Raw genomic sequence first — 15,474 nt, 5'->3', positions numbered from 1 at the left:
GAATGCTTTTTAAATGCCATTCACCAAGCAATTTCCATCTAAATTATTGTATAGTTTTACTACAGCTGAGCCATTGGAGAGCCAAAGATTTTTATGTGAATATTCAGCAAGACTATCTTTAAAGAATAAAGACAAAGGAAAGACATTTCCAGACAAACGGAAGCTGAGTTTATTACCAGCAGACCCTCAGTAAAAGGTAGACTCTAGGAAGAAGAAGGAACAGGAAGAAGGAAATCTAAGATATACAAGAAGGAATGGTGAAAAAAGACAATGGTAGCAATGTGACATGTGGTGACATACGGGCAAATTGAAACAAATCTTGACTGCGTAACAATTGTGGGGTTAAAGAAAACAAGATAAAATTAATATTCTGGACAATAATGGCACATGAGCTGGTAGATGTGGGTTAAGAGTTATAGTGTGTTAAGATCCTGTGAAAAAGTAAAAGTCATTAACTTAGTAAAAGTAAGGTAAAGACATTAACTTAGAATTCCTCAAAATACATCAGATAAAACCTGGGCACGGTGGCTCATGCCCGTAATCCCAGCACTTTGGGAGGCTGAGGCAGGCAGATCACGAGGTCAGGAGTACAAGACCAGCCCAGCCAACACAGTGAAACCCCGTCTCTACTAAAAATACAAAAATTAGCCAGACATAGTAGCAGGTACCTGTAGTCCCAACTATTCGAGAAGCTGAGGCAGGAGAATTGCTTAAACTCAGGAGGCGGAGGTTGCAGTGAGCTGAGATCCTGCCACTACACTCCAGCCTGGGCAACAGAGTGAGACTCTTTCTCAAAAAATATATATACATATATATTTATATACATATAAATACATTTTGTTTCTTAACATATATGATATGTCACGAAGGAAATGCAATACAATATATGACATATATATGACATGAAGGAAATGCAATACTTTATATATATACATGTCATATATGTATATATATATACGACATGTATAATGGGACATAGATATCTTATATCCCATATATATCAGACATAATGGGATATAAGATAGTTAATCTTAAAAAATGAATTCAAGAATTCACAATGATAGTTCTAAAAACTGGGTAGAGAAAGGGAAAGCTCTTCTTTACAGATAAAGTTGACAAACTAGAAATGTCCAAAAGTAGAATTAAAAAAAAAAAAAAAGAAGCCTCCACAGGGCCCTGTGCTTTCCCCAGCTCTCAAGATTATTCAAGACCTCACAAGGCCTAAGATTTTAATACTTTTTTCTATATTCATGAATTTTTTTCTGAAATTATGTTAACTGTACAAAAGTAATGAAATACAAAAAAATTTATACTGTCCAGAAATCCCCATCCTGAGATAATTACTTATTACTTCTATGTGTTTCATTTCTATCATGTTTCTATAACATATGCTAAAAAACAGAATTGGGGATCATATTGTCTAGACACTTGGGCAGTCTAGTATTTTTATTAAAAAAGTTATCTGTTTTTAAACACAATTAGAATCATTTTGAAAATATCATTTAAAATAAATTTTAAATAATTATGACTATATACAAAACCAGAAAATACAAAAGTACAAAGAATAACATCACCTTAAATCCTACTGCTTACAAACAAGCAATATTTATTTGTGTACATTTACCTATTATCTTATTATATTCAGGCTTTAAGGTAAATAATTTTTAAACAAAGAACAAATTCCATGTACACTTTTTTTTCTTAACATTGTATTACATTTCCTTCATGTCATCCAATGTTTTTTGAAAACTTGATCTTCAGTGATATGTAATGTTCAATACTGGGGTTTTCTCTAATAAATCTGTAGCATCTTGCATATTACAGTGCTCATAAAAATTTGTAGAATGAATGAATTATGTGAATACATCATAACTTACCTAACTTTTTCATTATTGTTAGATATTTGTTATTTTCAATTTGAACTATAAGTAACACTGCAACATTATATGAATATTATTGTACAGAAAACTTTTGTCTGCATCTCTGATTATAATCATATGTTAGATGCCAAAAAAGTAGAATTATTAGTCAAAGGACAAAGTTTTTTTTTATAATTCACTCTGGATAATGAAATTTTAAAGGAGGCTGATTGAATTTTTATAAAATTGCTTTTCCTAAAATTATTCCACAATGTATGCCTACCAACAGAATCAGTGACAATCTCTGGGTTTCCTTAAAAGCACTGTAAATTGTTGTAAATTTTCTTAAAATCTTTGCCACTTTGCTTAAAAAATTATTGTCTTAATTTGCATTTCTTGAGTTACTGGCGTAAATTCATGGTCCATTCATGGTTCATTCGGAATTTCTTCTGTGAATTGCCTATACACATGCTTGCCCAATTTAACATGAAGGTAAACAAAATAGTGCAAAAGGATAATAACTTAGCTCCTAAATGGGGACATGGTAACTCTTTCTAATGGGGGCCCTGGATGCAGTGGCTATGCTGAACCTGCTGCTCTGACCTTGGACAAACCCTGATCTGCCCTTCCCTGGTTGTCTTTCACCAACAGAACAGTAACACTGAGAGGCTGAGAGACGGGGTAGCCCAGCGGGAAAGCGGTAAGAGAGCCCACTGATTCTGCCTTTAACTTTTACTCTCCCATGATTATAAACAGAAGGCCCCTTGACTGGACCGGCACTTTCATAAATGATGTTTTCACTGTATCATCACGCCTTCAAACTAAAATTAGTCGCCACTATTTTCTAGAGTCTAGATTCTAGACAGCATTCTCAAAAGGCTTCAGATGGGGCACATGCTCTCTAGTTCCCATAGTCCATCACCTGCCCTCCTTCTCCATTCTTCAGTGTACCTGCCTGCCCTGTTGTCTAAAGTTTCCTCCAGCCCAAGCTAAAGGAGCCTGTCAACTCAGGAGCACCCCAGATCAGCACTGAAAAAGAACACTGGGGTTCAGCAGCAAAGTCCTGGCTCATCACTAAGGCCTTTTTAGCTTCATCCTATCCTCTGTGCTCAGCTTTCCCATGAGCACTGGGCAGGAGTGGTGGCAGCCACAGCAGGTGGCCAAGATCGTAGTCTTGTCTCAAGCCTCTTTCTCCAAAGAGACACAACCAAGCACTTACCTGCATAAACTCCACGCTGCTGTCCAATGGGGTTTCCCGGCGAAAGAACAGAAGAAAGTTTTCATCCTCAGATAAGAACATACCAGCAAGCTAAAGGAACAGGAAGAATAACAGTCAGGGGCCCTGGCCAATGTCCATTTGAAGAGGGCTCCCTGGCAAAAGGCATGGTGGTATATATTCCAGGGCAGAAGGGCTCAGATCTTCCAGGACGAACAGCTCAGTCTGCAGTTCTGTGCTCTTGATTGTCACTCTTGGATTCATTGATTCTTTCAGAAAGTATCACACTCCTGTTAAGTATAAATTGCTATGGATACCTGCCTTCCATCGGCTCATAATCTAAAATAATGATGACTATAACTTTAATATCAATAATAAATTTGTTAAGTGCTTGATATGTTCCAGGCCCTGTTCTAAGAACTTCCAATTCTAAATTAATTTAATTCCATAATAACAGAACATAAAAATAGCAAATAAGGCTTATGTGCGCCAGGCCCTGTTCTAAATGCTTATGTATGCTAATTCATTTAATCCTGATAACAGCCTGTAGGGTACACACTGTACCATTACTATTATTTTCCAGTTAAGGAAACGGCTATACAGAGATAAGGAAATTGCCAGTTGTGTAATCAGTGAACATGTGGTTTAGTGCATCCAATTTGCTGTTTGCCCACTCACTATTCTGTTGATGCATACGCTGATAGTTTTACACCCAGTATAATGAGAATTTTTGGTTACATATACAATTTTTGCCTTTGATTAAAAGTTTGGAAACAGCTACATTCATAAACCTAGAGTTGAGTGTATTAGTTTTCTGAAAAGGCAGTCTCCTGCTGAACACGTCCACCTTCTATAAAGGAACATTATCTTGCTCTGTTAACATAACTTCCTGAAGAAATTGCCCTATTACTATCTTCAGTAATATGGACTGCTCAAATATGGCAGTGTCACAGCATCAAGAGACTGGCTCCCTCAGTGTCACGTAGTATGTCTCACAGACAATTCTGACTGACAAAGTATCTTCATTTCAGATTGGCTCATTTTCACATACAGATTTATAGCTACCTGGTATGCACCTGCACAGATTCATAAGCAGGGTTCCACTTAAACCATTGCCCCTTATTTGGTCATGTTATTCTAGGAAAGTAACTCAAGGCCTTATCAGCAACATAGGGATAATATTCCACGCCTATCATCATCTTAGCTACTATGGGAATACAGTAACAAAATATAAGTGGAAATCCTTTCTAAACTGTAAACATTTTTGTAACTGGACGGAGAAATGATCAGGTAAGCTGTACACCATCCACAGCCCTGCACGCACAGCACAATTACTTGTTTTAGTATGTGCTCCATAAAAGTGGGTTAAGTTGAAGGAAAGACAGCTGTTTTCTGTTGTGTTTAGATCTTAGGAATAGATTTTTCCAACCTCTACTGAGAGCTGATGCTGAAGTTTACCCTTTTTTATCATCAGTAAGCTTTTCCTCGTATCAATGTTCAATTTGAACAGGAAGCTATATAAAGAAACAAATTCTGGATCAATTGAAAGGCCTCTCTCATTTCAGTTCCCAAATTATAAATCAGGTACAAATAATGACTGACCTAAACAAATGATGAAGGAATTGCACACTCTTTGTTACTAAGTAGATTAAAAAAGAGAGGTGATTACTTTTAAAATGTTTTCTAGGCCAGCTGTCTTGCAGAAAGTTCTAATTTCCCAATCAACTGTGAAGTTTCCATTGTATTTCAGAGAATATCCCAGCCCAAGATGACAAAGTAAAGAAAAAAGCAGTCAAGGACGGCAGAGTCTGAAAGATGCAGTCATGAACAGTACCTCTTTCATCTGAACACGACCATCTTTCGAGGCATCGTGGGTGGTCATCAGCTGCTGTTTCACCTTGTACACAGTTGCTTCCATGACTGTGTCCTGTGATGGATGAACCAAAGCTGTATTAAAGCCACTGGGATCTCAAACACATAGTTAGGATGGCAAATATCCAAAACGCACAGCCTGATCATTATGTTATTCAAACCTGGAAAGCAGGTTTCTTGACCATTTAAAGTCATTTTACTCTTTTGTAGAAGACAGAACAATGCTGGATGTTTCTTGAGCAACTAAGCACTAATCAGCATCTTGACTAGGTACAATTCACAGTTAATGAGTTACTAAAATATTGAAGAAAAGAAGCTCAGAGACTAGGGTGCTGAAAGAACGGATTTGAACAGTGTCGTGTTTGTAAAAGACTGTATTGTAATTACAGATTTTCTTCCCAAGAACTCAGAGGTTTTACATCTTTTAACTGAAAAGTCCAGCTCGTCTGGGCCCCCAGGTGCCTGTAACTCATTTTTAATCTTTTGTATTCTCCAAGGGAAAAAATAATGAGAAGGGAGAAATAATTAAAAAGAAGACCAAAGTAATAAGGTAATTGCTGAGTTAACCACAGATGTTACAACTCCCGTCTACATATAACCTTTTCTACACATGAAATTGTGTTCTTTGGTGGATTTTAGGGTTCCTACAGTAAAAGTTATCTCTGTAACCAACAATAAAGAATGAATTCTGATGCAAGGGTTGAGAAGCATAGATAATCCCAAACTGCCCAATTCTAAGGTTCTAGACTTGCTGACATCTATGCTCAATTCATTCATCATGCTGTCTCTGCTCCCAAGCTCTCCAGCTGTGTTAGGAGGGCTGAGAAGAGGTGATCCTGTTGACTCACTACCCTCCCTGTTGGTGTTGGGGGTGGAGGTGACAGCCTCCAGGACATGCTCTGGATGTATCTTCCATGCACACACGTACAGGACAGTTCCCTGGGTGGCCTTAGGCTGACTCAGCTCTTCTGCCTTTCTCACTTGTATTTCTCAAGAATAACCCTAGCGCATGCTGGGAATGCAACATCCTAAGTTAAGGAAGAACTTGCCAGAACAACCCAGGCTCAAGATGTCCCAAAACACTTTCGCCAAGCACAACACGTTGCCTTCAGGTATAAAACCCAGAAAAGACTGCTTTCTATCAAGCACTTACCACATGCCAAATACAATTCTGGCCCCTGGTGATATTACAGTCAGCAAAAGAGACCTGGTCTTTGCCCTGCATCACAGGCTGATGGAAGACATCTTTGTCCAGCCTTTCTTTCCACTGACACCTCTCCCTATTGGGTTACAAAAAAGTCAGGAGGTGATGGGAAGAGAAGTGTGGTGGAAAATTAACATCTGCCATGTCCAATTCACAAGAATAGGAAGAAGACCAGGTGAATAAACATTTCTGGAGTGCCAGCCAGAGGCTGGGCACTAAGCCACGCTCTTTAACAAATAACACCTCCCTGGATCTTCACAATGGCCCTGGGAGACACAGAACAATTTACTATACCCTTCGGCCCCTGGCTTCTTTGCTGGCCTGCTGGCTTCTTCCTCTATGGGGAATTTTGCATGTTTGTGTGTGTGTATGTTCCAGCTTCTTACCCGGAAATTCTTTTTTATTATTTTCCCATCACTCGCTGAGAAAATGTTCTGATTTTTGTAGCCGTGACTTGGAGGGGCTGTCAATCCTCACCCTCTCCCATTAGGCTGTCATCTCTTCAGCTGACCTTTTGCATATGGCAAAGAACTTGCCAGAACAATCCAGGCTCTGTTTTAGTCCTTCCTAGAACAAAATGTCTAAAACACTTTAGCCTGGCACAACATGTTGCTCTCATGCATAAAGCCCAGCAAAGATGCATATTGCAAATGTTTTCCAGGGAGCAGAAAGTCTAGTAGAAGAGTAATACAAACTTTTCACCTTTCAGATCTTAATATATGAAAAGACTAATACTCAAATTTATGATAATTGTATCCACTGATGCAGTATAAATCCAAATATATGATTCATTCAGCTTAGTCTTTATGATTTAGAAGAGAAAGAGTAAAGGAGAAAAAAAAATCAGAGGATGTTTGGCACTTTTTTCTAAGAATCAGAGACACTGCCCCTTCATTTTACTTATGAGAAAACAGGCCAGAAGGGTGATGCAGCTGAATACTGACAGAACATTCTTGAAACCGGCACATTTGATATTTGGTCTGGTGCACTTTCCACCACACCATGTTGTTGCTCGGGATGAGGCAGAGAGCACCTAGTGGAGTCACTGCATTCCAACATTAAGTCGTTAATAAATGAGAAATGGTTCAAATAAAATGCAAGGATTCCTTGGTGGCTTGCTTTGGGGTTTTTCAGGATAGGTTCTGGCAACTAGTTAGAGAACCAGATGCTTTAAATATTGTAAGGCCCAGAAAGTTGGAAAACCTATTCTTAGAAAGCCAGGGAGCACCTTGGTCGGCAAGAACAATTTTAACGCTAGCGGATTCCTGGCCATTATCGCTAGATCTCGGCCCCTGACGTCGGCATCTGTCTCACTAACTTGTTGCGGGAGGTGGGTGCGTAGCAAATGTTTGATGTCAGGTTATAACAGTGAGGTAGAAAAGATGCCGTGAGCTGATGTTATTTAAGACATCGGATCCTGTAAACTTCCAGGACTGCTGTGGATATTGGAAATATAGGGAACTGCCAAGTTTCATGTCAGTCAGCAGTTTACCTCTTCCCTGCTCAATCATACACAAACTTTTGTCAGCAAGTATAAAGATAGAATTGTACTTCCTTTTTAAATTTTTTTCACTTGTTGCCTTTTGCTGCAGGGGATGATAAATAGATGAAATGCACGCAACAGAAAGAGGTTCATGAATTATTGGCGTGTGTGGTTCCCAAATAAATAATGAAGAATAAACTTTATTTTAAATAAATTGCAGTGAAGGTGAGTCTCCTTGCAAAAAAAAAAAAAAGTTATATGAGTAACAACTAAGAAATTAGCATCTATGTGTATAGCTATTTTTTAAAATTTTAAGCCCAAAGCACTAGCACTTAAGATTGAGATGATTAGCAGTCAGATACATCTGTGTGTGTCAAGATCTGTGTGTGACCATATCGAGGTCATCTGCTGTATCTGTGGCTTCAGTCCTGTATTTAGAAACCCCAAATGATTGAAATAAGAGGGCTGGGACAGTTTGACTCTGTAAACATCAACCAAACATATTCATTTGGTGATCACAAATGGGGAGCAGTGAAGGGCCTGGTCAAAAAAAATAATAATGAATACCTTCCTAAATGAACACACACCACACTAAAAATACGAAGAAATGACATTAGTCATTTGGAACCAAAGCATCAAGTGAAGAAATGAGAGATAATGCCTGTATCGTTTGTCTAAGACACAGCAAGTGTAACAGGTCCTGAGGTGACTGTCTGTTGTCTTGTCTTCCTTTGAGTAGTCTCCTTTACGCATGAAGGACCAAAGGGTGGTGGTGGGTAAGACTTAAGGCATCCTCCAAAGGCTACCCTGGCTTGGGAAACTTGCTTTCATAAACTGGAAATCATATATATATATGATCTCTCTCTCTCTCTCTCTATATATATATATATATATATATATGATCTCTCTATATATATGATCTCTCTCTCTATATATATGATCTCTCTCTCTCTCTCTCTATATATATATATATATATATCATATATATATATATATATATAGATCATATATATATATATGATCTTAAAAGCATTTCTATGTTTAAGAGAGTAAGCTTCAATGATCCTGTGTGGGGTAACCCCTTGGTGGATCTGAGGCAAAGCAGAGCTCAGAATAAACACTGGGAAAACTAAGGACCCAAGAAGATACTGCATCACCGTAAGAACATATATGCTGGGTGCTCTTGCAACTAATAGTGCCTGTCACTTGTTATCTTATTGGTCTTCACTATGAAACGGGCAGGCCAAAACATTATAATAATAATAATTGTTATTTTGTGGAAGGGAAAATTGAGACCCAGGAGGTTTAAATGGCAATGTTGCTATCACACAGCTGTAGGCGCAGAGCGGGGGAATGAGCGTGGCATTTCCGCCTCCACACATAGCTGTCCTTTCCCCCCACCCTGAGCTTTCTTTGGGGTGGGCCTTCAGATACAAGAGGTACATTTTTTAATGCTCTGTGGAAGGTGAACAGGTTCTTTGAGACTCCAAGATTTTCTGTCAACCACGTTTCCTCATGTGACACCCCACTCATCGTGGTGGGATTAACCTATACAGTCTCAGCGCCATAGATTTTGTGTTGCTTACATTTGAGTGTTCATGTACCACACAGAAAAATCACAATGGAAATCACTCAACGGGGATGAAATTCGCTTTGCATTTCAGCTTGATCTTTTAGATTAACTCTTCAAGTACTGCACTCATTTCTTTACCTCTGGAACACAGGATCTGTTGGATGAATAAATGATTCTTTATGATGGGCTGGACATTTCCAAAGGAAGTTAATTAACATCGGTCATGTTGGTGAGAAATGAGATTTTAAAGTAAATAAATGTGAAGCCAAAGAAGCAGTGGCCAGATTCTACATTACCTTTAGTTTGAGAGCGCACAATCTAGGCTTCTGTACTCTCAGGCCCCTAACCCCAAAGCCCGTGACTATACCTGAGAACCAAAGCAAAAGAAACTGGGGCTTCCTCTGTTGTAATTTACCATCAGCCCTTATCTGAGACTCTAGGCTCCAGCAGGATACCTCTAATCCCCGAAGCATTGAAAGAGGCCCATGATGTGGCACAGTCTGTACATGAGGGGTATGTACACATAGAATCTGATGCTCAGCCATGGACTGGCATTTGAAAAGAAAAGGTTTGCAGGGAGAAACAGAAACAGCAGCAATTACAGCTGATGGTTCCATTAAGTCAATCCCCTCGGAGGCTCTGAGGACCAGGTAATTACAACCAGGCTGGTTGCTCTCCTGGATAGGCTCGCAGGCAGCTTGCTGTGAGAAACCTCAAAATACCTTCTTCTGAGATCTCTGTGACCCACTAATCAGCAGAGGGAAGTAGAGCTATTCATGCCTCTGAAGGATGGCTTACCACTGCTGAACACCAGAGTGAGGGGCTGCCTGATTGCAGAGGCCTCCCTGCTGCTGGATTCTGTGCTCACTGGGCATTAGCAATCAAAAGCAGGTGTCACAATCAAATGGTGACTGTTTCTCAGCTGAAGGGGCTTCCTCTTTGGAACTTCTGCCCTATTATTAAGAACTTGCTAAAGGTCTACTTATTATTCATCGGGAGAAAGCCCAAAATTAGGAATAGTTTCCTTAACCATGGTTGTCCAGGTAGCACGGAGGGCCCAGTGAGGTCCCCGCAAACACACTCCCCAGACTAATGCCCCAGCATTTTTAAAGGCAACCAATGGCAGATGATATCATTTCTGGTTAAGAGTTCAAACTTATCACTCTGGCTCGAAAAGCTTTCTCCCCAGCCAAGTACTCATGAGATGTGCCTGGGAGTGTTGGCACAGCTCAGTGGGGCTGGCCTAATTCTATTAGAATCCCCTCTCCAGCAGTCGCTGTTCCTGGAGGAAAAGAGCGTAAAAAGACATGCAGTCTGACTTTGAGTGCTTTTAAAATAAAAGATCCTTGACAGACCTCAAATGTATTTAAATACCTACAGAATGAGACCTAGGGGTCTGCATTTTAACAAATAAATATAATTCTCAGGCACACTGAAATCTGATTTGCACTACGTTAAGGATTCTGAGACCTATCAACCCCTTTTCCAGCTTGAGAGACATTTGCACTGAATGCAGTTGTACAGAACACCAGTGAGTCATTCATTGTCCCCTTTCCTCAAGGATTATGCCTGCCCCTGTCTAAGAGGGTTAGTCCATGGACCAGATCTGAGATAGGGACAATAATAAAAGCAGCCAGGCTGCAAGAGATAACATCCCTCTTTGCTCTCACAGTGGCAACAATGCCTCTAAGGTTAGCCAAGACCTCAGATGAAGATATCTCACAGCATCCTCAGCTTAGAGCAGACTCCAACTTGATGAATGAAAATGAGACACTCCAGTTTCAACATTGAAAATAACTTTTCTCCTCCCTTTCATAAATCACTAGAGCAATGAGCCCTCTGAAAAGGTAAGAAGTTCCAGGTCCCTGGGGATAGATTTATAGGAGTTGGCCCTCCCATTTATTCCAAGATTTTGAATAGTTTTACTGTCTTCTTTTCGCTTTCCTCAAATACCCCTGTCCATGGTAGGTAAGATGGATTCCTGGCACACGGTGAGCCTTAGTATTTACAGACATAAGTGGAAGCCCTGTGGACAAGGCTGGTGGGATTCACCACAGGCTGCTGGCATGTGAAACTGGCTGGCAAGATTGAAGCAGAAGCATCACCTGGGGGATGCTTCCTCAGCTCTACCTGAAGCTTGTATAAGTACAAGAATGAAGGTCAAAGAAAAGTGTGTACAAGTGTTTGGACCAGAGGAAAGAAGGAGCTCATGTCTCCATAAATCTCATCTGCTGATCCTTTCACTTCACAGGCTGCACAGGGTAAGGGGTGGAGTGCAGGCAGACAAAGAGCAATAAAAGGTACAGAAAAGGGGAGATAAGAGACAAAGAAATGGGTAAAGGAGAAAATGATAAGAAAAGAAATGAAGGGCAGGAAGAGAGATTGGAAAGAAAGAAAAGATAAATAAAAGACATGAGGAGAGGAGAGACCAAAAGAGCTTTGAGAAGCAGAGAGACCGGAAAAAGAAGGAGGAGAGAAAGAGACAGAGAGATGGAGAAACAAATGAGAAATAGAGATAAGAAAGAGACAAGAGAGATGAGAGACAGAGAGGTCAGAGAGGAAGGCAACAGACAATGGGAAAAGAGAGCCATGAAACACAGAGATGAGAAAGAGAAGTGAGCAGAAAAATGACAGAGACAGACATAAAAAAGAGAGAGAGACATGGAATATGAGAGGCAGACAGAGAGAGACCGAGAGATGTGTGTGGCTGAAGGAGGCAGACAGAGGGAGACCGAGAGATGTGTGTGGCTGAAGGAGGCAGACAGAGGGAGACCGAGAGATGTGTGTGGCTGAAGGAGGCAGACAGAGGGAGACCGAGAGATGTGTGTGGCTGAAGGAGGCAGACAGAGGGAGACCGAGAGATGTGTGTGGCTGAAGGAGGCAGACAGAGGGAGACCGAGAGATGTGTGTGGCTGAAGGAGGCAGACAGAGGGAGACCGAGAGATGTGTGTGGCTGAAGGAGGCAGACAGAGGGAGACCGAGAGATGTGTGTGGCTGAAGGAGGCAGACAGAGGGAGACCGAGAGATGTGTGTGGCTGAAGGAGGCAGACAGAGGGAGACCGAGAGATGTGTGTGGCTGAAGGAGGCAGACAGAGGGAGACCGAGAGATGTGTGTGGCTGAAGGAGGCAGACAGAGGGAGACCGAGAGATGTGTGTGGCTGAAGGAGGCAGACAGAGGGAGACCGAGAGATGTGTGTGGCTGAAGGAGGCAGACAGAGGGAGACCGAGAGATGTGTGTGGCTGAAGGAGGCAGACAGAGGGAGACCGAGAGATGTGTGTGGCTGAAGGAGGCAGACAGAGGGAGACCGAGAGATGTGTGTGGCTGAAGGAGGCAGACAGAGGGAGACCGAGAGATGTGTGTGGCTGAAGGAGGCAGACAGAGGGAGACCGAGAGATGTGTGTGGCTGAAGGAGGCAGACAGAGGGAGACCGAGAGATGTGTGTGGCTGAAGGAGGCAGACAGAGGGAGACCGAGAGATGTGTGTGGCTGAAGGAGGCAGACAGAGGGAGACCGAGAGATGTGTGTGGCAGAAGGAGGCAGACAGAGGGAGACCGAGAGATGTGTGTGGCTGAAGGAGGCAGACAGAGGGAGACCGAGAGATGTGTGTGGCTGAAGGAGGCAGACAGAGGGAGACCGAGAGATGTGTGTGGCTGAAGGAGGCAGACAGAGGGAGACCGAGAGATGTGTGTGGCTGAAGGAGGCAGACAGAGGGAGACCGAGAGATGTGTGTGGCTGAAGGAGGCAGACACCAGCCCCTTTGTTTCTGAACTGACTTCCTCTGCCCACCCATACCCTTCCTGTGTTCTCAACAATGCTGAAGAGCTCCTCATTACTCACTGAGCTCTCCGTGTCAATGTGATGCACTTCTGTTCTTCTAGACAAACAGCACAAACTAGCTCCATAGTTCACTTAAGTTCGATTGTCCTTAGAGCTCCTCCTTCTGCTATGCATGTCCTGTTGGAGCTTTCACCAGATGTAGCCCATCCCCAGGCTGGCCTCCACTCAGGTGTTGCTGTGTAAAATCTTTCTCTGCTTTGGTACAGAGACTCTCAATAATTCATTTACATCTCCCAAGGCCAGATTTACCATCAGATGGACATGAGATAGATTGGCTTCCATTTATATCTGGGCTCTGGGTATGCTGATTGTTTTCTGTTTTGTCATTCTCTGAAAAATCTGTAACCTCTTGTAATAAAATGAATAATGGGAAAATTATTTTAAATGATGTATTTGCTGTTGGCTATCAGAGGAGTATCACACATATCAAACACCCAGAACCTTAATGTGCTTAACATCTTTTCCAACTTTTTGAACAAAGGAGGAGGCTACTTTATCCCCAGGTATAAATCAATTAGCAGAGAGAGAACCAAGGACACATTCAAAACAAAGTTAACTGAGTTTACAGTTAGGCTCTCTGTGTGGATGACAGATGTTACACTGAAAGCCAGTGACCAGCATGTCTAATGCTACAGTTGCACCGTTTATAAAACCTGCCTAAATATTTCCATGTTGCTAGGAGAGGGAAAGAAATTACACACATGCAAGGAAGAAAAGAGGCCAGATGGAATTAATAGGTGCAAATCAACTAGGACTTGGTGCATGTATCTTACTAAGAGGCATACATTAAGGCTTGGTGTGTAAGTACTTACATCAGTACCCAGTTTCATCAACATGTGGAGAAAGAAAGCATCAAGTTCCTTCTCTTCTATGTAACCTTTTTCTAAATGCAAGAAAAACATAAATAATAGTAACATATAAAATAACACGACAGTTAGTATTTAAGTATCTTTTTAATCTCACAATTTATAAAGCCTCCATCAACACTATTCTTTGTTATTCCAATAACAAAGTGCCTACACCTGCCTCTAGAAGACATGAGTTTGAGCAGTAAACACTGCTCCAGAGTAAGTGCCTTATGCTGGGATTTATATTAGTATTTGGAAAAGGAAGGCTGTTAAGCACATGAATTTTAACCAACGAATAAACATGAACTTTGCAATAAAATTTAACCCAAGGATTTCTGAAGCTTGGAGAAACTTAACAGGTGTATGTACTGAACCTCAGTTTGCAGGGTTAGAACACTCCTTTTAGATATTTTGGCTTTTTATTAATAAAAAGAAATATTAAGTAGTTCCATTTTACTTTCAAGTAGTTTTTTGGTGGGGGAGTCGTTTTGAAAGCTGATAAAATTTGTCCTCATTTTGAAAGAGCGAGGGGTGTGCAACAAAGTCACCGGATAAAAGTCAGCACATTTAGGGGAGGATGACTTCAGATACCCGAGTCTCAGCCCATAGCCTTGAACATATAGAATATTTGTCATTATATATACAATATTATGTATTCAATATATATGTGTATCTACCAAATATATGGCATGCGCGCACGCACACAGAGATTGGAAAGGGGCACTAGTCCCTTCTCCCACCCCGAATTTTAACAAGGTATGTAGATGTGTATCACGTACGCCAAACGTCTGTAGAGGATACTGTATTAAGTACACTGCATTAACAACCCAGGTAGGTAACTTTTCCTACAGGAAAGGGGGAACTCTAGGTCCTTTCAGCGGGCTGAGCTTGGAGCCACGTCTACACCTGAGTGTGCAAGTGGCTTGTCCTACTCACCATCCGCGTCAAAGCGCTGCCAGACCTCCCAGAAGCCAGCGGCGTCCAAGTGCCCTGGCGTCGGGCCGCGGGTGCTGTCCATGGTGCTGACGACGACGACCAGGCACCTGCGCGAAAGGCCCTGAACAACTTTGGCACGGACTCTTCTACAGTATTTGACTCCCTCTCCTGCTGTTTTCGCTGTCTGATTAGCTTTGAGTACCTGCCGCTGGAAAGGATGCGAGGGCTGCTGGCCGTGGCGTCGCTGAGCCTCAGTCCTCAACAAAACCAGCTACTCGATGCCCTCCCCTTTCCTGGCGCGCGGGTCCCCGCCCCGCCCAGAGCGCCGTCCTGGCAGATCCTGTCTGTCTCTGCGCTGTGGGGGATTCAGGAAGAAAGAAACTGTCTCCAGGCTTCTACGGCTCACTGCTTTTGCCCTTTAACTTGTTTGTCAGACTCAGAGAAAACATCCCTGTTACACTTGACTCACCTTCCAAACTTGTGTCTCAGGGGGTTTTCTAGGGAGAGCTGCCTCATTTAAAGGGTTGCAAGAAGTGTGAGTGTCAGGACCTTTTGGACTTGAAGACTTAGAAGTATAATGAGTGGGGAGGGGAGGAGAGGGGAGGGGAGAGGGATGGTGATGGTGGTAAGTGGTTGCCTTTAAGCA

General features: G+C 41.7%; 1 protein-coding gene across 5 annotated transcripts in view; it reads right to left on the bottom strand.

Moving 5' to 3' along the window:
- Positions 1–15,097, bottom strand: part of SCGN (secretagogin, EF-hand calcium binding protein) — a 212,098-nt gene extending 197,001 nt beyond the window's left edge. For 4 of the 5 annotated variants that reach the window (XR_004742281.3, XR_013533626.1, XR_013533625.1 and 1 more), the window contains exons 1-4: positions 14,829–15,097; positions 13,857–13,927; positions 4,910–5,002; positions 3,079–3,168 (exon numbers count right to left, since the gene is read on the bottom strand). Coding sequence is in view for 2 of the 5 variants with exons in the window: in XM_002746168.6 (XP_002746214.3) it covers positions 3,079–3,168; positions 4,910–5,002; positions 13,857–13,927; positions 14,829–14,910 (336 nt within the window). In the remaining 3 variants the exon portion in view is untranslated. Of the gene's footprint in view, positions 1–3,078; positions 3,169–4,909; positions 5,003–9,220; positions 11,935–13,856; positions 13,928–14,828 lie in introns of those variants that run through there. The other variant, XM_078368177.1, reaches the window with a different exon arrangement.
- Positions 15,098–15,474: the final 377 nt, after the last annotated feature.

The sequence above is a fragment of the Callithrix jacchus genome, chromosome 4 (assembly GCF_049354715.1).
Source record: "Callithrix jacchus isolate 240 chromosome 4, calJac240_pri, whole genome shotgun sequence".
NCBI lineage: Eukaryota > Metazoa > Chordata > Mammalia > Primates > Cebidae > Callithrix > Callithrix jacchus.
Note: the sequence above shows the minus strand (reverse complement) of the source record. Positions and strands in the feature narration are given on the sequence as shown.